The sequence below is a fragment of the Aulostomus chinensis genome, chromosome 12 (genome assembly GCF_037954235.1).
Source record: "Aulostomus chinensis isolate RoL2024-O1b breed Wild chromosome 12, RoL_Achi_v1.0, whole genome shotgun sequence".
NCBI lineage: Eukaryota > Metazoa > Chordata > Actinopteri > Syngnathiformes > Aulostomidae > Aulostomus > Aulostomus chinensis.
The window spans coordinates 22,616,698-22,640,570 of record NC_141331.1 but is presented as its reverse complement, the minus strand read 5'-3'; the positions used below and the strand labels follow the sequence as shown (position 1 = coordinate 22,640,570).

General features: G+C 41.3%; 1 protein-coding gene across 6 annotated transcripts in view; it reads left to right on the top strand.

The window, feature by feature from the left end:
• pde1a (phosphodiesterase 1A, calmodulin-dependent) overlaps positions 1–23,873 on the top strand; it is a 111,920-nt gene that overhangs the window by 55,575 nt on the left and 32,472 nt on the right. For 3 of the 6 annotated variants that reach the window (XM_086220808.1, XM_086220807.1, XM_086220812.1), the window contains 9 exons: positions 1,355–1,421; positions 2,179–2,295; positions 8,907–9,047; positions 15,171–15,271; positions 17,632–17,757; positions 17,841–17,942; positions 19,026–19,146; positions 19,243–19,324; positions 19,501–19,621. In XM_086220808.1, the coding sequence (XP_086076934.1) occupies positions 1,355–1,421; positions 2,179–2,295; positions 8,907–9,047; positions 15,171–15,271; positions 17,632–17,757; positions 17,841–17,942; positions 19,026–19,146; positions 19,243–19,324; positions 19,501–19,621 (978 nt within the window). The remainder of the gene's footprint in view (positions 1–1,354; positions 1,422–2,178; positions 2,296–8,906; positions 9,048–15,170; positions 15,272–17,631; positions 17,758–17,840; positions 17,943–19,025; positions 19,147–19,242; positions 19,325–19,500; positions 19,622–23,873) is intronic. The other 3 variants (XM_086220809.1, XM_086220811.1, XM_086220810.1) reach the window with 3 other exon arrangements.

Genomic DNA, 23,873 nt, shown 5'->3' with positions numbered 1-23,873 from the left:
TAAAAAGAGCAAGTAAAGGGAGACTGGATTTTTAGATAGAGCAGTGCAAATGTCAAATGAGTATGTTTACACAAGAGACTTTGAGCATATACAAATAGTTTCCTGAAAATAGTCGATCAAAAGGAGACTAAAAGATAAGGTCATGTGTGGAGACTCTTAATCTCGGCCAACCTAACTTAAAAAAAAGCAACCACACTAGCAGCAAGCACAGAAGGAGATATATCTCAATAGACACAGCTGTCAATATATAGTTTAGGCTGAGGTTGGTTTTTGTGGTTTGCTTTAAGGTGCTTTGTTGATCTTTAGTTCAGATAAAGATAAAGTAATATTTGGAACCATTTCATTCACAATCCACAACAATATTTTAGTTGTAAAAGCTGTTTTTCTTTTGTTTTGTGTCTCAGTTAATTCAGTTCAGTTACATATAAATATATAAAAGATAATATAGAGAGGGAGATTTAAAAAATTAATATGACAAAAAATAAAACAGGCTCAAAAAAAGTATGTTTTACTACCTTGTAAACATTGTAAGCGCAAGTGTCTTATCTTTTCAATGTCCCCCAGGGGACAATAAACAAACTTTCTTCCAAACCACCCCCACTTTTCAAATCTTATATCTGGAAACAAATTTAGAAACATGTCATTTCATGTTGGTCAGAAATAGTTTTAGCTATAGCTATAGATGTCTTAGCAGGAATGTTCAGAAATTTAACCAAGTTTATGCCATATCTAACATGTGATTTCTTAAAATTAAATGTAATTCTTGTCACATGCAAAAAAGAAGAAGAAACATTTAATGTGTCAAATATTAAGTCATGTCAATTATTTTGACACTGAGCAGAGGTCTGAGGGTGGCCAAGGGCAGAGGAGAAAACAGTTATCAACTTCTTCAAATCAAACAACCGAGGACATCTGGTCTGCTTCACCACAGATTTGATTACAAGGGTAAACTCAAGGTATAATAATGTTAGTATGAGGACATTGATATCAAACAGGGAAACTATGAAGTCCAATATCATTACAGTCCAAATAACTTAGAGTCATAGAAAGGTATCAGTTCATCAGCTGCAGCCTAATGACACGTGAAATAAATAAAGGAAAAAAGCTGCTGCAGCAAGGCATTGCTCTCTCTGTGTTTAGACCACAGTTACCATGGTGACAAACAATTCATCTTGCTTACAAACTGTGGAGGAGGAATGCTGCTGGTCTGTAAGATTAGCGTTCATATTCATGCAACTGTGTACATTTATATGTGATTTTGTACATAGATATGTGACATTTTGTGTGTGTGTGTGTGTGTGTGTGTGTGTGTGTGTGTGTGTGTGTGTGTGTGTGTGTGTGTGTGTGACATCAGGATGTATAGGCGAACATCGAACATGGCCAATCTTACCTTCCCTCCCACGGCTCTGACAGCTCTTAAGGTAAATCTAACACATATATGATTGCTGCAGTCCCATCAACAACAAATTGCATAATTTCCTTTTTATTCCAACAATGAATTAGTTCTCCCAAAAATTGTTTTCAATAGATACATGGTTTTAAGGAATCTGAGGGGAAATCAGGGTGGTAAACAGATAAAGAATTTGGAAAAGAAAAAAGTAAGAAGTTGATTGAAGAAGTCAAAGGGATTGATTCATGCTCTCTAAAACTTTCCTCTACAGATTCAAAGAGCACCATGAATCTGCTGAGATGAAAGCTGAGACTTTGCATGCATTTTCATTGATGTTATTTCAAATTTAATGTGAAATGAGCCTGAAGAATATAAGAAATTAAGTCTTCAACTACATATGACCTGATGTTACGTTTCATCTTGATTTTTTGCACAGAAAAAAGAAAAAAATCTATTAAATAAGTTCTTTTCCTGTTGTCTGCACATTTGCTTCTCATGTAATGCACAAGCACAGAGAAAATAGAGTATTTGGAAAATAACATCATCATAATTTCTTTTCATTTTTTTAAAAACTTTTAATCATAATATTAACTAACGTGATTAAAGTGAATGAAACTGGGTGTGCATTTCAAATTGCACCGCCAACATGTTCAATTGCTTTTAGCACACTGCCCTCTACTGGCTTAAAAGATACTTCACACTGAATTAGACTGAATGGGGCTGACAGCTTGACCTCAGGGGTTATTACATGGTGGTGTAATATGTGACTCTTTCTAATTGTTTTCCAGGAGGTGGATCAGTGGTCGTTTGATGTTTTTTCCTTCCACGATGCCACTGGAGACCATGCCCTTAAATTTCTGGTCTATGACCTTCTTACCCGCTATGATCTCATCAACAGGTTCAGGGTACACACAGCTTCATATCATCAATGCATAGTATCAGTAATTAACAGGTTCAAGGAAGACAGTAGCTCCTGCTTTCAATTGTGGGAAGATACAATGGATACAATAAAATTCTGATCATTTAATACTGAGTGTCTACCGATACCAGTCCAATATGCTGATAACATAATTGCACAGTGCACAGTTCAAGTAGGCCTACATTAATGTGATTAAAAGAATCCAATTTATATACATTACAGGTCAATAATTAATAGGGTCCGCATTGACATGTTAACATCTTATTAACAAAAAAGCAGCCTGTCAATCAATCATTCACCCAAAGACACATGGAGTGTAATTTGTCTGACAGAGGCACTGAACCAGTAGGTAGGATTTGCTCTGTTTGTCATGGTGGTTATTTTCCCGTCAGTGGCAGTGAGATCAATCTGAAAAAAGTTCATTTAGTCTTCTAAACAAAACCATCCATCCATTGGAAGCAGAAGCTTGTTCCTATTAGGGGTTGCGGGGGGCCTGGACAGGTCGCTAGTCCATCGCAGGGCCAAGATATAGAGACAAACAACCATTCATCGACGGTCAATTTAGAGAATCCAATTAGCCTAGTCTCCAATTGCATGTCTTTGGACTGTGGGAGGAAGCCGGAGTACCTGAGAGAACCCACACAGGCACAGGGAGAACATGCAGACACACACAGAAAGATCTCGTGCCCGAGTCGGGACTCAAACCCGGAAGCTTCTTGCTATGAGGCGACAGCGCAAACCACTGCACCACCGTGCCGTCCCAATCAAAACCATTAGTATTTTTTTTTTTTTAAATGTTCATATAAATAATGAACACAACCTCTGATGAATCCCATTAATAATGATAAAACCATCTACTTACATCCTTATGTACCCATTGCTGATTTGTTATACCTATCTTTGTCTACCTGTGAGTTGTAGTCTGGAAATGTGCACTTATCACTCCACTCCACAAAGTGCAGAATTTACTTGATACCAATAAGCACTGAAAAATTCCTGCTATTTTTTGTAATCTTCTAAAAATAACATTTATTGTCAATTTTCACATTAACTTCTTAAATGTACAAATGTGTTCTCTGCTGCAGATCATGAGTTTGCATGTGCAATTTTGATTGCCTTGACAAAAGCCTTCAATTTTCTTGATCAATATTCACTTTAAAACAAACTTCATGGTCTTGGCCTTTCAAATAATCCACTTTTTACTTAAGTTCACAATGGAAAGCATTGTGTTGTCATAGATAGAAATCAATCTGATCTGCTGATTCAACAAAGGAGTGTCCTGCAGGGGTCAACTCTGGGTCTGCCTCTCTTTTCTCTTTATTTAAATGATTTGCCATCATGTTTCATTGTCACATTCATTTTTCATGCCAGTGACATGTTATATATACATCAAAGTCTGACCTTCCACAAATTTAGATCTCACCTTAGTCTGATTTATCATCTTACAGGACTGATTATCACACAATAAACTCTTACTTAACAAAACAAAAACATTTACTTTGGTTTTTGGTACCAGACAGAACCTTAAATCCAAACCTGGTTCTTTTGAAATGTACTGCAAGGATGGTATATTTCTGCAAAATTTGATAACTTTGGATACCTTGTTGTTTGGCCAGACTCTGAATTCTTATTTAAGTTACATGTAGATTGTGTATGATGAGGCAGTCAACTATGGAATCTGTCTTTTACAGCACTCTTGGAATTACTTTACATTTAATAAGAAAATTGTAGCTCAAACAAACATTATAGGGTCTTCGCCTGAAGTACCTTCAGGCTCAGGCCCTAATTATGCTTCGAACGATGGACTACTCTGATCTTGTTTGCTCATTAATCACATCTTGTTCCTCTTGACACAGCCTAAATCATACTCTTTAGATGTGTACTTGTTTTCCTTTTTCACACATCACTGCACAATGTACAATACTCTTAAATGGCTTTCATTAAATGGTAAGAGACACATTCATTGGTTTCGATTTATATTCAAATACATTCACTTCAACTATCTCAAATACATTCACTTCAACTATCTCTTCTTTTCAGCAGTATTTTGTGTCTTGTACAACAAATATTTATGTTCAACACTCTACCCAGCTTCATTTATATGACCCCTGTGCTAAAAAATGATTGTTAAAAGCTTTTAGATTTAAAGCACCATCAGATTTGAATAAGTTACCTGTTAATAGTAAATCAATTCCATCACTGCATATATTTGTTTTCCTACTTTGAAGTGGCCTGCTGTTGTTACTAATGAAGCTGTTATTGTGAATACTGGATATTATTTGTCATTTATCTACACATCTCAGTTTGTCAACAATGGCAAATTTGGCCACCCATTTATTGTAATGATTGCATTTATAATTTTGCAAACTGTGTAATTTTTCCTGAAAAAACTAAAAATAGCCCCTGAGGAAACTCAAACTAATCCTTTGATGCTCCTGAGAATAAGTGGTTGGCTCCAGCATGCTTCATTTGAAATAGAGGAGAAAGATCTCTCATCATTCTAAGTTGTAGCCATATTGCCACTCTGACAATGAGAGAGTTAAACATTAAAGCAGAGTCTTCACTGAGGGAGCTACTCATGTGAATGGCATCTGGGTCATGGCAGTAAAAAAATGTATTTCATGTACATGCCTGTTTAACCCACCCCAGTAGAGTGTGGGGAAGGATGAGAGTAACCTCAAGATGGATTGATTCCATATTTTCTCAGATTAGTCCCTAACCTAACATGAAGTACTTTCAGCTCTTATGGCTGAAGTTATCGCAGTGCAAGACCTCTTGCACCCATCTCAACTGATGCAGATTCACCCTTCCTTCTAACTCCAACAATGACTTAAAATGTCTTCGACCCTCTTCCCCTTTCAGCAGTTGAAACAATTCCAACATTTGGCAAATGCCGATTGGGAGTGATGGAAGCGGGAATATCTCTACTCTCCACATTAGAAGCAAATGGCAGGACTGTCATTTCCTGACATCAAGGAAGGAGACTTGGTACTACTAAGAGATTAAGATAAGCCCACTGAGACTGTGATAGCAAAGTCAGGAAGCTTGAACTAAAGGTCACCGAAGAATGAACTTTTATGACCTTACTTGAGCCAGTATCCTTACTTTCTTTCCTTCAGTCTATGAACCTTTATTGATAAATTGATAGTGACGTTGTGTTCAATACCAGGCAGGGAGTGTCATGTTACATGGGGGAAAAGAAAATTGGAGCACTTCTAGTATTTAATTTGAAGACTGATGTCAGTTGCTGTCAGTTAAATGTGATTTTCTTTTTAGTTAACTGTGATCACATAAATGGGGTAACATTTGAGACAAGCCATTTTGGTTTTAGGATTTTGCACATCTTGGTAGTCCAGATAATCCTCTGTTCTATCCATTGCACCCACCTGTGTTGGACACTGGAGAAGCTTTATTTATGAGTTTATATGGCCAGTTTGCCTTTATGAGTGAGAGTTAATGTATATTTGCTGTTTTTTGCATCATATTTGGAGGTTTGGGGCATCCGTCAAAATGTGTAATGTTAAGCTAGCTTCTACATATTTTATTGGGAACAGCTTCTGTTGTTTTTATTTTTAGTTTCACAGATTTTGCTGGAAATGCACTTGTACAAAAGCACATTTAAGCAGATAAGTAAAGAGCCATCAACTTTACTTTACCTTTGAGTCATTGATTGGACTCTTTCAGTGCCTGGTAATTCTGTTTAGCTATCTTATCACTTTGTGTCGAGCCATGCATGTGGGGGCAGAATTATAGTGTTGTTTATTATTATTTTTATCGTTGTTGTTATTGTTATAATTGAGATTTGTGTAGCACCTTGCAAAGATATAAGGCTGCTTTGTGAAGGTAAACAAACAGCGCTGAGTACATGCTTAAGTCAGAGTAAAGTGATGATGTTGTTCCTGAGAGAATGACTGTCCTACATAAGCTAACAACCCTGAAACTGGTGGACCTCTGTGTGAGAGACAATACCCTGTCATCTGGACAGATGTGTCAAAACAAAAAGTCTGCCTTTCAAGTACTCACAAAGTAGTGTCTTAGCCTTCAAAGATATTTTTTAAACTATGTGTCACTTTTCTGTGGCTCATGCAAAAACAGTCAGCCATGAAAATTTAACTTTCAGTGAATGGCACCCCATAGCCCCCAACTACAAACAACAGACAACCAAGTCAGTATAATCTTAAAATTCTTTATCCATCCATATGCTCAGTAATTGACAAACGTTGTAATTTGAGCTAAAAAAAACAAAGTAACCTTTCTGGTGCTGTATTACTATGAATGACCAAGTTGGTTCAACTGAATGCCTGATTGAGGAAGCCTCAGCATATATAGCAAGGTGAATTTACTCAGGTCAAGGGAAGACCAAAGACAAGTAACCCCAGATATTCAGTATAAAAGACTATAGACCATATTTGGATTTGACTTAATATCCTAAATGATAGTAAGATTCTCTCTAATGAGCCCCAACTGTTGTCAAAAAACATTATAAAAGAGCAGATCACGAGGTTACTCTGCAAGGCTAATAACAATGTGTAGACAATAATCCCTCAAAACCAACACTTTTTAATCATTTGTTTTTTCAGTGGTCAAAAAGCAAGCACAAGCATTTTCAATGCAACCATAGAATTTGTTATAATTGTGACTTAACATTTTTCCATCATCATCTTCCGCTTATTCCTTACTAGTAAGGGTCGCGGGGGGTGGAGCCTATCCCAGCATCACCGCAAGAGGCGGGGTACACCCTGGACAGGTCGCCAGTCCATCGCAGGGCCAACATACGGAGACAAACAACCATTCACACTCACATTCATACCTACGGTCAATTTACAGTATCAATCAGCCTAGTCCCCAAATTGCATGTCTTTGGACGGTGGGAGGAAGCCGGAGTACCCAGAGAGAACCCACGCAGGTACAGGGAGAACTTGCAAACTCCACACAGAAAGATCCCGCGCCTGGAACCTTCTTGCTGTGAGGCCACAGTGCTAACCACTGCACCACCGTGCAGCCTGACTTAACATTTTTGAATTACAAAATCAAGATGCACAGATTATGCAATTTGAATCTTGCAATTACATTATTAGCCTGTATTGAGTTTTTGAAGCACACTTTTACACCAGTGTTGTTTTCGTCAATGATGACTATGACAAAATTATTTTATTGACACCCCTCTTTTGCATGATGATAATGAGATGGTGACAAAATAAACACGGCTCTTTGATGACTAAAACATGGCGAGATGTGTGTGAGTTTTCGTTGATGAGACAAGAATGGATGAAAATGTTAGTGGGCGGTCTGTCAGACGTTCAAAATGCATGACATTTCTGCTTATTGTGCGTGGAATCTGTCAATTAACACCTAAAAAGTACCTGCAATGCTGCTGCATCCTTTGGTCACGCCCACCACCTGGCATGCAGCGCACATTCTGCTCAACACACCTGCAGTCACTCGTCACAGACATTAGACCACGGCAGCAGCTTGAACAAAGGGGCTCGTGGTCAGAAGGGACAAGAAGAGATATGGACTATTTTGAACATAATCCAGCAGCAACAAACACTAATGCACAGCAAAGGGAGATGTGGCCACGATGAGTGTTTTTATTTTTGGCTTTTTTGGAGTGATGAATATTGATGCCTCTGTTACTACTTCACCTTTGTGATGCATAATCCTCAGTGTCTGCTGTTGGGTGGAAACCCTGCATGACTAAAACCATTCCTTTATTATTGTAATCATTGGTGAAAATAGGTGATCCACAAACTCACAATGTTTTGCCATGTGTTAAACTTGTAGATTTGTTTTCACACTCTGTTTTCACAACTGATGTGTGACACTTGTATGACGAACTTGGGCAGCAATTCAATTGAAATATTGAGATTAAGGGTTTCTGCCCAACAGCAATCTCCAATACATATCGAGCAAAATTAATTTGTTAAAAGCCTATACTTCTTTTTTTTAACTAAAACTAGACTAAAACCTTTTTTAGTTTTCGTTGACTAGAACTGAATTAAAACTATCACATATAGAAATGACTAAAATGTGACGAAAAATAATAAGCATTTAAGTCTAAAAGACAAACACTAAATTTAAAATGGCTGCCAAAAACAACACTGACACATGCACGCACACACACGCACACAGTCTACCGATCTATATAGCATGCACTCACAAGTGTGCTCAATATCATCCTTTCATCAGCATTGTTAAGCTCAATCACTTATACATATGAATAGTGCTTAACCACAAAAATCTACATGTGTACAGGTTTGATCTGGTATGTATATTTTGTGAGTTTCTTAAATTGACAGAGATCATAATTCAGATACAAGCACACTTCCATCGAAGAGTATTATAATTTGTCCAATTTATGGCATAATGGTTGGACTTTGACTATGTTCATACATAAACAAGTAAAGCGGTTCATGAACAGATGAATCAGATTAATGTAACACATTGTGTAAATAATTGCAATTCGGTTGAAGTGGGGTTTGGCATTTCATGTTTTCTGTCAGCTATGGAGAAATATAATTTAAGCTATTAATTGTGTAGTACTACAGTATTGTACTGCCTGCACCATACCTGTACTAACTTGTGACTTATGTTCAGATCCCAGTTCAGGCTCTTGTGCAGTTTGTTGAGGCTCTGGAGAGTGGCTACAGCAAACACAGAAACCCCTACCACAACCTTATCCATGCTGCTGATGTCACTCAGACTGCCCACTTCCTGATGTTGCACACTGGACTCATGGTAAACACTTGCATTTCTACATCTATCCTTCTTGGGAAATTCATTCTGTAATTCTTTCCTGGATGATCTTTTCATAAGAACTGGGAGTTCTATTCCCAGCAGGCAATTTTCACTTTGCAATGTTAGAAACATAGTAATAGGGCTGTTGTGATTTTAGAGCAGTAGGGAGCTGATTCAACTGTTGAGTGCCTCAGGAACACTAACATGTAGAATTTTGATATGAAGTTCGAACAACAGGCCAATAACACACAAACATACCTGTTCTGTACAGGTTTACTGCATAATCTTGTGCAAAGCTAGACAGGGAAATTAACATCCAAAAAGTCCTCCAATAAACACTCAAGTCTTGCCTGTCTTGTCCTCCAATAAACACAAAAGGTTTGCTGGTCTTGTATTTTACTGATCTTTTGGGTTTTTTGACAATTGTAAAGCTGAAATACTGATGAATAAAACAGATATACAAGCATTCATATTTACATGGACAGTAAATATCACACACTATAATGATTACGATTTCTTTTACCTAATTAATATAAATGATAATATACTAAATAAGACAGTTACAGTCACAATACACTGAAATATGAAACAGAAGTAGCTACTACCCTCAGTTAGTTGCTAACACTTACTGCAGTAAGCTAACTGCTAACCAAACAGCATCTATAATGACATCACTTAAAAATGGACGGATTATGGGTGATGGTGATTCTTTTTCAGTTTATATCACTTACAGACAAACAATCTCCAAAGCATAAGCGTAACTAGAAAACATTTAGCTATACCACAAATAAAGCTCTGTAATTCTTGATTGTCTGAGTCACTCATCTGCTTCCATTAGGTCACATAATAAGGAAACACTCAATTAATTTTCACTGTTATGAAGACAATATGCAGCTGTACTTATCAATGCATCCACATGAAGCCAATCAGCTGACTAAATTTGAGGCCTGTCAAAAGGACATGAAAAAATGGATGGCACACAATTTTCTATTACTAAATTCTGACAAAACTGAAGTTGTGCTGGGCCCAAAGCACCTTAGAAACACGATCTAATAATACAGGTACCCTGGATTGATTTACCCTGGCCTCCAGTCCTACTATAAGGAACCTGGGAATTATCTTTGATAAGGATCCGTCCTACATGTCCCACAAACAAACAAATCTCCAGAACTGGCTTCTTTCATCTACATAACATTGCTAAGATCAGACACATCCTATCTTAAAAAGATCCAGAAAAATTAGTCCATGCTTTTGTCACTTCCAGGCTGAATCACAATGATTCCCTCCTACCAGGCTGCACCAATAAGTCCCTAAAGACTCTCCAGCTGGTTCAAAACACTGCTGCCCATACACTGACATGCAGAGCTAGTAGAAGAGACTATATCTCTCCTGTACTGGCTTCTCTGCATTGGCTCCCTGTCAAATTCAGAATGGAATTAAAAATTCTCCGCGTAACACAAAAAGCTATCAATAATCGGGCACCTTTTTATCTGACAGAGCTAATAGTCCCCCACTATCCAGTAGGAACCCTTTGCCCCCAGGATGCGGGGTTACTTCTTTTTTGATAAAGCTTGTTCTTAGGGCTGGCTTAAGCTAGCCCTTAGATGTGCTACTATAGGCTTAGACTGTTTCTCGTCCTCCTCTCTGTCCTCCTGTTCTCATACTTGTTACGAACTTGACCTCTTCTCCAGAGCCTTTGCGCTTCTCCACTTTCCAGATCCCTGACTGATACTGCTGGAGGATGCTACAGACCTGAATAGGCTCAAGCTGCCACTCTTAGCATCAGTATCACTATCATTACTAGTAGTATTCATATTAGTATTCTCAATGCTGTACTAGCATTAACATTAGTATTGTATTTGCTTGCACATAATTGCTTCTATTATGCTGAAATTGGTTGCTTGAGTAACCAGTAGAAGTTGTGGTTATTGGTAGCTAAATTTTGTCATGGTTTGCTGTGCTCTCCATCCTTCTGTCTTTCTCTCCCTCCTGTCTCTTTCTCTTTATCTCTGTCCCTCCCTTACCTTCTCCATATCTTCCTTTTCCTGTTATCTGTCTTTCTCTCTTTCCCCCAACCAGTCAAGCAGATGTCCATTCCCATTGAGCCTGGGTCTGCTCAACATTCCTGCTTGTTACAAGGAAGGTTTTCATTACCACTGCTGCAAGATGTGTTTGCTCAGGGAGAATTGTTGAGTGTTAATTAATTAAAGGGGTGAGGAGCTAGACCTACTGTACTTGTACAGTGTGATGAGATAAGTTTTGTTGTGATTTAGAGCAACACAAATATAATTGTCTTGGCTGTAGTTCAACTGAAAAGAGAGGGAAAGAAGCTAGCAGAAAAAACTGAACATTTAGATGGATAGCAGAGCAGAGAGACCGTTCACTCTGATGCTGTTTTCTAAACCCAATAGAAGTCCACTTTCTTATCTTTTTAACTGGTTGACGTGCTTATTTATTGACATAATTCATGTATTTCTTTTTCAAACCTATGTAAATTATTTATTTGACTTAAGAGACAGCACACTTGATATCATACATTTTATCACTACAAATAAATGTCAACACATATAACCAAACTTGAAATGGAATTTTCAGTAGCAACAACATTCTAAGAGTCTTTTCATAAAGTCACTGACGGAAGGATAACAATTTCTGAGACTGGTCTTAAAAACACTTTGGCTGTTCCGTCTTTCACAATCTGTATCTCCATCTTACATACCTTTTTGTGTCTGCCTGGCCATGCCTTCACAAACAGTCCCATCTGCCTTTCATTTTTCTCAGTGAAACACCGCCAACTTCTTTGACATTTTGCTCATCCTTTGTCCCTTTCCATGGCTCTGTAGAGTAGATGGATATTCTCCTGCCCATCATTTCCAGAATGTGTCAGCCTGACACTGAACTTGTTTCCACTGCTTTGCATATAACGGAACTGAGCCAAAGTTTCCAGAAGCGGCTGAAATAGCACTTATTCTCTGAGTAAGCTGTATGGCTAGTGTGAGCATGGTAGGAATATCTGGGTCTGTGGAGATGGACATAAGGATTCTTGAGTTCTTGATTGCCATCATCTCTGCCATGAAAGTACTCAGAAATTCAACTGTCAGTCACATTGATCCAGCCTTAAGAAGTAATGTATGTGTCAATCACCTCTAATAAGCTTCTCCCTGGAGCCACTCACTCCCAAGCATCAGGAGGATCAAACATCCTGGAGCATGCATTATCTTTGAGGAACTTGGTGAATGTTGTGTTATCTGTGTTAAATCTCATCTCCTTACAACCTCCAACAAATAGGTTTTGGTTGACCTAAAATTGGGATCACCCTCCACATGGCCACTTTCCATTGCCCAAAGGTGTCAAGGCCCACAGTGGTGAATTGAGGCTCTGGACTCTGACTGAGCAAAACCTGACTTGACTTAAATCAACTAAGCTGTGTCCACACGGCATTCATTCATTTTTTGGATCAGGTGTTGCTTTTGCTTGGATGAAATTAATGAAAATCTGCAGCCACACAGCCCTTCACTGGATTGACACCCCTGATCCATGTTACTCAGTTAGAAACATACATACAAAACTTTCAAGTGCAGTTATCTATGAAACCAAGCACAATCCTGCTGTCCATGGAAAAACTTAACAGCATCTACTTCAAGGTCCATCTTATCTCTTATAGAAATGTATACAACAGCTGCACAGAGCTCCAGACATGGAATGTTGTTTGCAGGATGAGGGGCGAATTTTGACTTCCCCATGACAAATCTGACATGACAATTTCCTTCAGTGTCAACAGCTCTGAAGTACGCCACAACTCCAACAGCTACTGTAGAAGCTTCTGAAAAGATCAATTCATCAATCCATTTTCTTCTGCTTATTCCTGTTAAGGGTCGCGGGGGGAGCCTATCCCAGCGGCTTTCAGGCGAGAGGCAGGGTACACCGTGGACAGGTTGTCTGTCCATCACAGGGCCAACATATATAGACAGACAACCATTCACACTCACAGTCATACCTATGGTCAATTTACACTATCCAATTAGCCTAGTCCCTATTTGCATGTCTTTGGATGGTGGGAAGAAGCCGGAGTACCCAGAGAGAAACCACACAGGCACGGGGAGAACATGCAAACTCCACACAGAGAGATCCCGTGCCCAAGCCGGGACTTGAACCTGGAAACTTCTTGCTGTGAGACGACAGTGCTAACCACTGGACCACCGTGCCCCCCCTTCTGAAAAGAATCAAAGTTAATTTCTTTTTGTTAATGACTGGAATGTAGCCCCACTGTATCTGCATGTCTCCTGAGCCTTTCAATCCTTCCTCTTCTGGAAAGAAAGGCATATCCCAATCTCTAAGATGAAAGTTGTTGGACAAGCACTTTTCCTTGCATTATAGTAGGAGGCAGAAAGAGATGAAGGGCTGATCTAAAATACATGGACCTTCAACCTGTATTCTACCACTGTTTTGTGATGTCATTGTCCTCACAGAGGTGCTGCAGAAAATGTCCGTGATCTTCTTGGACCAGGAAACAATAAAACATTTCTCTCACTCTCTTGCTCCAGATAGAGCCAAAGGATTTTTTTCTGAACTGCAAAAGAAGCACCAACAGGGTGTTGTTTAAGTTTTGTCAACCAAGGAGTACATCACTGGAAGATGTTCTATCACATTCAGCACTTGAACTGAGTACAACCTGTATGTAACTGTGCTTCTGTGGGTGCTAAATGCCAAATGTAGGCAGGTATCAGTGTTCTTTGTCTTTGTTGAGAGATGGAGCTGGCTCAGCTTGTTCATTGTTCAACATCTTCTGCAAGAACTTGATCTTTCATCTGTTTTTCTCCAAATATCTTCGTGGGGAGCATAGATGTGTTTGTTATGTGGACATTGCCTCTGATGGGTTGTGAACTTTTCCTAGGCACGCCTCTTGACTCAGCCTAGGTCCAGTAATTGAGCTTAAGATGTAAAGATGCACTGATTGCATTTTTTCTGAGCCAATTCTTGTTTCTGATTTTTTTTATGTTGGCGGGATTCCGATTTTTGTCGATTCCGATATTCTGTCAAACAAATATACTTGACAGACTATAAAAGCATAAAATTCTACTTTTCTTCAATGGAAATTTTCATTTTCTTAATCAAAGAAAATTTTTGAGTCTTGAGTCTTTGAGTTTCTCCAAAATTGTGCTAGGTTACTGGATCTTTTCTCACTCAAACATCTCTAAATAAATAAATAAATAAATAAATAAAGTATTCCTCTACTGAAAAGAGGGACACTGCCTGGCCAAAAAAAAAAAAAAGTTGCCACCTGGATTTAACCAAGCAAATAGGTACGAGCCTCCTATTGATATAATTACTGCATGGGCGATTATCTTTCAGCTGGCAATAAGTTATCTAACCCCAAATGGTGCAATGAGTTTCTTCTCATTTCTTAAACAACTTTGTCAAAAGACACATCCCATGGTCAGGCCGCTCAAGCTAAAAACAAATCTCATTCCAGAATCCATGTATCCCTTGTAAATTCTATTACAAGACCTGTTGATTTGCTCCCCTAATTTAGGTACCTGAGGATGCCTCATCATAAGAGCAGGAGGATATGAATACCACTTCACAGTTTGAATCCTGTCAGCAAATGGGACTAGGTGGGGTGATGGTGTGCGATATCTAGGGAAGGGATTTATGCCTTGTCATCCATGTCTCATTCTATTGAAGGGGTTAAAGCTATGGTATCCCATTCATGGACCCGATGAAGAAATTCCACTCTCCAGTCTCAATTGTCCCATAATATGTTACATGGTGTATGGGGTGGGGCTGGCTTTCATTTGAAATATGTTTGACTTCTCAAAAACAAACAAACAAACAAAACAAAAAAGAAACTGTCTTCTTCAATTTATAAATGTATTTATTTAAAAACATTTATTTACTAACCTATTTGAATTATTTTTTTTAACTTAGGACAGCACAACCACTACTAAATTTTGCATCATCATACTAAAATACCTCTATGTGACACAATTGTTTGATCTGTCCTTTCTCCCTCTTTTGTGTGTGTGTGTGTGTGTGTGTGTGTGTGTGTGTGTGTGTGTGTGTGCACGCGTGCGCATGCATGTATGTGCGTGCGTGCATGCATGCATGCATGCGTGGGTACAGCACTGGCTTAGTGAGCTTGAGATTCTTGCCATGGTTTTTGCTGCAGCAATTCACGACTTTGAACACACAGGAACCACCAACAATTTCCACATCCATACTAGGTACTGCTATTTTTTCCTCTGCATGCCTTTGTTTGTTTTTTGTCTCTAATATGACAAAGAAGAAACTGAACAAACATAATGACATTATTTGGAGTTGTTGAATTCTGTGGCAACATGAATATTTTTTCCATTCTGTTAGCTTTTTGTGCACCCAAGAGGAATCCCATTATAGAGAATATACAGCTAATAGTGTAAGATATAGTTGAAGGTTGATATCTTCTAGTTTTCTTTTTTGCCATAATTAGTTTTAATTACTTTAGAAAACAAACTAGAAATAACTCAGACATTGCATACCTCCACATAGGAACACATCAAACCATCCATCCATATTCTTCTGCTTATATGTCATGGGGGCAGCAGCCTAAGCAGAAAAACCCAGACTTCTCTCTCTCCAGTTCCTTCATCCAGCCCTTCACAGGGGATCCCAACGCGTTCCCGGGCCAGCTCACAGACATAGTCTCTCCAACGTGTCCTGGGTCTTCCCCAAGACCCCCTACCATTTGGATGTGCCCTGAACACCTGGGTGTCTGGAAGGCATCCAAACCAGATGCTCGAGGCACCTCATCTGACTCCTCTCAATGTTGGGCAGATGTGGCTCTACTCTAAACCACTCCTGGATGGCAGAGTTTCTCATCCTATTTCTAATGGAGAACCCAGCCATCCTCTGGAGGAAACTCATTTCAGTCTCTTGTACCAACGATCTTGTCCTTTTGGTCGTTACCCAAAGCTCATGGCCATAGGTGAGGGTAGGAATGGGGAAAATGAGAGCTTTGCCTTTCAGTTCAGCTCCCTCTTCACCACAATGGATTGATGCAGAGTCTGTATGGGTGTAGATGTTGCACCAATTTGCCTGTCGATCTCATGAGCCATCTTTCCCTCACTTGTGAACAGAGACACCAAGGTACTTGAACTCCTCCACCTGGAGCAGGGTCTCATCCTCGACCCAAAGTTGGCCTTCCACCCTTTTCCGGGCAAGAACCATGGAGTCTGACTTGGAGGTGCTGATTCTCATCCCAGCCGCTTCACATTTGGCTGTGAACCGATCCAGCGAGAGCCTGAAGGTCATGGCCTGATGAAGCCAGCAGGACCACATTGTCCACAAAAAGCAGAGACCCAATCCTGTAGCCACCAAACGGGGTCCCCTCAACAACCTGGCTGTGCCTAGAGATTCTATCCATAAAAGCTATGAACAGAATCAGAGACAAAGGGCAGCCAGTCCTCTGGAGAGGGGTTGTACTCTCTTCAAATCTGGTGGCAATGGGCAGGGGTTGTAATACTTGTTTCCCCTCAGCTCAGTGCTTGTACGTTGGAGTTTAACCTGGTGGACAAGAGGGTAGTCTCCCTTTGCCTTCGAAGGTGAAGGGGTACTACCCTCTCTCCTTCGAATGCGAAGGGAGGGAACTTCTCAACCTCACGCTCCAGCTCAGGCTCATTCCCCACTAAAAAGGTGACATTCCACACGCCCAGAGCCAGCTTCTGCAGCCGAGGATTGGGGCACCAAGGTCTCTGCTCTCGACTACCACCCATCCCACACAGCACCCCACCCCTTGGGCTACTCCCATTGGTGGTGAGCCCATTGAAGGGGGGACCAATGTTTCCTCTTCAGGCTGTACCTGGTCGGGCCTCATGGGTGCAGGCCCGGTCTCCAGGCACTTGCTCTGAACCTTGCCCGCAGGCCTGGCTCCAGAGGGTTTCCCTGGTGACCCATGTTTGGGGGAAGGAAAACTTGGTGGAACTGTGTTGATCATCATTGGGATCTTTTTAGCTACTCTTTGTCTGGTCCCTTCCCTATCACCTCTTTGTCTTGGCTGACGCTACCAGGGGCCTAAATGCCCCCAACAACTTAGCAACTTGTGCTCACTTAAGTACACTTGTGCCTTTTTCAAAACAAGACTAGGTGAAACTTATTATAAGGCTTGCCAAAATGTGGCAACAATTGTTGCACGGAAATGTTTGTAGTTGGGTCCATAATGTGTAATATTTGGTATTATATGTTCATCTGTTTTTCTGTAGTGCTTCAGTAATGTTAGTCTTTGAAGAGTTCTGAATAAGCAAAACACATAACAAGGTTGAGCTAGAGATTTCGTAAATGTTTGTGTAAGAACAAACGTGTCACTCACATTTTCAGAATTTTGTGTGTATGTGTCTATATATCTATATATGTGTGTGCATATATATGTGTGTATATTTATATATAATATGTATGTGTGTATATGTATATCCATACATATATACAGTACATGTATGTATATATGTGTATGTGTGTGTATATATATCTATATATCTATATATCTATATCTATATCTATAAATCTATATCTATATCTATATCTATATATATATGTGTGTGTGTGTGTGTAGATCCGAGGTGGCCATCCTGTACAATGACAGGTCAGTGCTTGAGAACCACCACGTCAGTGCTGCCTACAGGCTGATGGCAGAGGAGGACATGAACATCCTTGCCAATCTGAACAAGGATGACTGGAGGTAGAGGTCCCCACACACAGATTACTGACTAGTCAATACCTATATACTTGATTAAATTCATTGTGTGCACTGCTTTCTGACAGGGAACTGAGGGCTCTTGTGATAGAGATGGTGATGGCCACAGATATGTCCTGTCACTTCCAACAGATCAAGACAATGAGGAACATCCTGACACAGACACATGGGTCAGTGACACCTGATCTCCAATGTACAGCTGTGTTTTGTTCTTATTGGAATATTCAATCTGCTGCCATTAACTTCAACCTTGTCTGATTATTACATCTCTTTTAAAGAATTAATATCTTTTATCTTCCTTAACACCAAAAAATGAATTGTGTGATTGTCTAATTTCTATTTTAATCTCACTACACTAAACACATCCTTTAACAAGTATTGTCTCAGCAAGATCAGGGGCCTGTCTTTTAGGCAAAATAGTTTAAGTAAAATAATCAGAAAATGGAGGAGGCAAAAATTATTTCTTGACATAACAAATCTTGTCATGTCCCTTTATCTCAATAATGATGATGGGTCGATTGTTTAACCATTCTGTCTACTATAAAGTACATAAAAAAATAAAATAATGTGTTTCTTTCTAGACTTGAATATCCAGTAGGCATATATAGGATACTTGGCAAGACTGTACTTTGGTTTGTTAGAAAAGAACAACTGAAGTCCACCTGACATTAAAGTTAATGCACATTATGGTATTTATTTGATGTAGATTTAAGTAAAATTCAGTTTTGAATTTGTAATCATGCCAGGATTTAAAGACCTTGCTTAATCCTGGCAGCCTGCTCAATAGAAACAGACTGTGTGTGGCTCAGCCATCTGATTGGGATAACCAGATCATCAGTGGGAGTTGGATTAAATGGCCAGCATAAGGTCACCCAGACTGCTGAACCAGATGGGTCTTTCTCTGCCCCGGATTTCACAGAAATAATACTGTCTGACAAGAGTCCAGACACTCTGGCAGCGCCTCCATGGTCAAAGCATGGAGGGGGAAGCCGTTGTGCTTCTCAGCTAATGTTTGTATGGCAGATGCTGTCATCAGACAGTTGACACTCTGCTTTTACCCATGTTGCTCTCAGTGAAAGTAAAACAAATGCTTCTCTAGGAGTGTCATAGATACTCTTCATTGCAGTGTTGCATTATTAAGCTCTATATTTGAGGTGTTTTTTTAAGTCAAACATTTCCATGTTTCTCTTCTTAATTATTTTTTTCACTGATCAAAGCCTTTTTCAATCAAATTATCATCAATCTCTTTGCAGTATAGACAAAGTGAAGGTTTTGTCTCTGATGCTTCATGCTGCGGACATCAGTCATCCTGCAAAAGCCTGGCCGCTGCACTACCGCTGGACTCACAGTCTGATGGAAGAGTTCTTCAGACAAGTACACACACACACACACACACACACACACACACACACACACACACACACACACACACACACACAAGCCCATTTCACCATGTTAATTCTTTTCCAGGGAGATAAAGAAGTTGAACTTGGCCTTCCTTTTTCTCCTCTGTGTGACCGCAAAGCTACTATGATTGCCCAGTCACAAATAGGTGAGAACCATCATCAATAAACCATAACTAAATGCACCAAAGGCAGGTGAGGAGTATGGAGGACAAGTAGTAGATACTACTGCTACCACTGACTTAAGTGTTGGTGACACTGGCATGGCATTAATAGAGTTGTGACCTGTCTATCCCATCTGCCCTGTGTACTTGTGTGGTTGCAGGCTTCATAGACTTCATTGTGGAGCCAACTTTCAGTGTTTTGATTGACACCACAGAAAAGGTAATAGCCCCATTGATAGAAGAGGACAGGAAGGCCCGGGAGACTGGAAACAGGAGGTCCAGGTATCACTACCAATCCCAAGACAGTTTTGTTGCTCTGTAGGGTTGCTTCCAAAGGAGGCTCTACTCTCAGGTGCAGAAGACTTCCTTCTTTTCTGAACCATTCAGAGTGGTTTTGCTAGTTACCATTTAAGGGACTGGTTATTTTTCTGCCCTTTTTTATTTAGCTCTAACTGCTGTCAGGACAGGAAATGCACACCGACAATACAAAATAAAATTGAGCAAACACTTCCAGTGATTTACATTTAATAAAGTGTTCAGAAAAGTGTTAATTAAAAATGCTCTGCAAGATGAAAACTTAATATGTTATGTAGCACATTGTCACGGGCTACTTCCAAACACTTCCCCAAAAACTCTTGGACGCAGATGATTTACCTCCAGAAAATTTCCCGAGGAATTACTGTGAAACTGAAACAGCACAGACATACAGAAATCATCAGTCACAGCCCACACAGAAAATGAACAATACTGCTTAGCTATATCGAAGCGAAGTAAAATCTGGTCAACTGGACGTAAGTTTATCTTGAAGACGTTTCACCTCTCATCCGAGAGGCTTCTTCAGTTCTAGTGAAGAGTGTGGAAACTCTAGCTTATAAACCTATGTGGGAGTGGTCAGTGCTATTGTGGTGGAAACGACCCTCCCGAGACTCACCTGGCCTCCCCAAACGACAGTCGTTGTGCGGTGTCAGGGAGTTTCAGGGGTGGTCGTTAGGGAGTTTCACCGACCACTCAGATGCTAATGGGCTGTGCTGGCATCAGCCGTTCCACATGGGTCTTTCAGCTGAGCTCTTTGGGGAAGTTTTGAAAGGACTTGGTTGTAAATAGGTGAAAGGAAATGTCGCAGTCCACCTCCTCTGTTCAAAGATGGTTTCTCTATCCTGACGTGGATGGCTTCTTTAACTCCTCTTTCAAACCATCTGTCCTCTCTGTCGAGGATTTGGACATGATCGTCCTGGAAGGAGTGGCTTTCCTCCTTGAGGTGGAGGAAAACCGCTGAGTCCTGTCCTCCAGAGTTGGCTCTTCTATGTTGGGCCATGCGCTTGTTGAGGGGCTGTTTGGTTTCCCCTATGTAGAGATCCGTGCAGGCCTCACTGCATCCCTGAAACTCGCTGACACCGCACAACGACTGTCGTTTGGGGAGGCCAGGTGAGTCTCGGGAGGGTCGTTTCCACCACAATAGCACTGACCACTCCCACATAGGTTTACAAGCTGGAGTTTCCACACTCTTCACTAGAACTGAAGAAGCCTCTCGGATGAGAGGTGAAACGTCTTCAAGATAAACTTACGTCCAGTTGACCAGATTTTACTTCGCTTTGATCTACGATGACCTGGATGAATGAGAACCTACACAGACACTGCTTAGCTATGTTAGCTTTGTAGCCAGTACAGCAATTAAACAAAGGCTAGAGTGCTGCTAGCAGCAGAAGACATGAAGCTAACTGGGAATAGCATTCACAAAACTGGCGTCATATTCGTTTTGACGACTTCATTACACTCCGGTGGATTTCACATTTGTACGGCGGCATAAAGAACACTTACGGACGTTGCCTTGACAAAGGGAAAAGAAAAGCGACCAGCTCTGGAGCAGACAGCTGGCGGAGCTCGTGTATCTGTAGCCGATAACTGCGCGGCGACTTCCTGCCTCTGGTTGCTCGCCAACTACTTGTTGCCGTGGCAATGCTATGTAAACAACTTGCGCTCGATCGCTGCGGCACCGTGGAAAACACACACTCTCGCGCGTCATAAGACTCCCCATCTGGGCTCTCTAGAGAACCCGCATCAACAAACAGTCTCAGTCTTTGCAGAGAAAAGCAAGACAACTTCTGTAACAGGTCGAGGAAACATCTTCCTGGCTCCATCCTTGATGACTTCCACTTTGATTTTCCAAACCAAACAATCTTCCTCTGGAAAGGTCTTTGAGATGATGCCCATTGGCCACTGGATCCCCTTCGCTTGATTATCCTTCAGGAGAACTACGTCTCCGTCTTGGAGGCTCGGCCACTTGTGTCGAAGTTGCAGCGTTTTGAGATATTTGTGCCTTCACCTGTTCCAAAACATGTCTGCGAGGCTTTGGACCCACTTCCATTCCTCCCTAATGAGATCCACTTCTTTAAATCCATCTGATGGAGGAGGAGGCGCAGAGCTTGTTTTGAGGGTCAGAAGCATTGCTGGGGTGAGGATAAGAGGCGATTCTGAGTTGGATGACACAGGGATGAGTGGTCTAGCATTCATAATAGCTGCTTCTTCCGCCATGAATGTGACCAAGACCTCATGTGTCAGGTGGGACTTCCTTCATTCGAGCAGCATGCAGTCCAGAATACGCCGTGCAATGCCAATCATTCTTTCCCATGCACCCCCCCATATGGGACGCGTGGGGTGGGTTAAATACCCAGGTGCCGCCCTGAGTATCTAAGTAGTCTTCCACATTGCTGAAGCCTGGATTAGTCTTGACCATCTCCAAATCACGGGAGGCGCCAACAAAGTTGGTCCCGCAGTTGGAGCGGATTTGTTTTGCTGGCCCCCTGATAGCAAAGAACCTCCTCAAGGCATTGATTAAGCTGCTGGAACTCGTGGCCTCTATCACCCCAATGTGAACTGCCCTTGAGCACATGCAGGAGAAAATCACGGCCCATCTTTTGGAGTTGGAGGCTCCTCCTCTCGTGCGACGTGAAACGATTTCCCATGCTCCAAAGACATCAGCTCCTACTTAAGTGAAGGGGGAGCTACTTGTAGTCGCTCTGTGGGCAGGACTCCCATCTGCTGCTGTTCGATCCTCCCTCTTAACTTCCTGCAAGTAATACACCGGTGAAGTAGGCTACTGATACAGCGTTTACCCCCACTAGTCAGAGACCTGCCACCTGCATGAGTCAGGTGCCTCCCTTGGTGTTTCACTTCTTCATGATAATGGGATACAAGGAGTGTTGCAAGATGATGGCGTCCAGGGATAATGATTGGATGAGTCTCGTCCATGCTCAGATCTGACTGTCCTATCCAGCCCCCTACTCTGAGAAGCTGATTTTGGTCCATGATGGGGTGTAGTTTCCACAAACTGCTGGAAGGTGGAATATTGGATCCTGAGGTGATACACCTGAGCTCCCCTGCATAGCACTCATGCTGTACACTCTTTATGACACACACCTTGGCTTTCTGCAGCTCTTCCTCCGAAGGACGACAGATATGCCACCCCTGACATGTGCCTTGATTGGAGCAAGTGAAGGAACGAGCCACATGGATGAGGTGTGCGATGGCTCTGAGGAGAATGCTAAATTTTGAGACATACTCAAAGCGTTGCGGGCATATCACATCTCTGGTAACATGAGTAAGACTTGATACCACCTGAGGACGCACTTCAGAGATGGCGTCGGGATCCACGAGGTCATAGGTCTCTTGACGACCGGACGAATGGGAGGATCCATCGAGGAGAATGGCTGGTCCTCTGAGCCAGGTTATGCTGCTTAGTAGCGCTGGTGTCACAGTCCTTGATCCAATGTCAGCTGGGTTGAGGTGGGTTGGAATGTGCTTCCACTGGCCAGGGCAAGGTGACTGGTGGATACGTTGGATCCCGTTGTGCACATACACATAAAATCTCCTTGACTGGTTGTGGATGTAACCCAACACGACCTTGTTGTCTGTGTGATAGATAATCCTATTGAATGCTGTGTCCATCTCTGTGACCACCATTTCGGCGATCTCCACAGCGAGTATGGCTCACAGAGTTCGAGCTTTGGGATGGTCAAGCCATGCTGTGGAGCCAACTTTGCCTTCCCGAAGACAAATCCAGTCTCCGTCTACCTTGATGACTTGTCACCCTGATGTAGGCCATGGCTGCGATTGCTTTGATGGATGCATCTGCGAAGACAAAGAGTTCCCTTCTCCGTGTGCCGGCGGTGGAGAAAGATGTGTAGGAGCGAGGTATTTGGAGCCCCGCAAGGTCTTGAAGCGACTGTTTCCATCTAACCCACTCGATCTCCTTGTCTTTCGGGAGAGGTGAATCCCAGTCTTTTGCCTGTGCAGTAAGTTCCCTGAGTATCAGTCGACCATGAACTGTAACCGATGCAAGGAACCCTAAAGGGTCGTAGAGGCTGTTCATGGTTGAGAGTACTCCTCTGCGAGTGGTCATCTTTGATTTGGAACGTGAATGTGTCTGTGCGCATGTTCCAGAATAATCCAAGGCTTCGTTGGATGGGCAGGTCGTCATCAAAGAGGTCCAAGCCATTGACATCTTTACAACGATCTTCAACTGGGAATGCTTCAA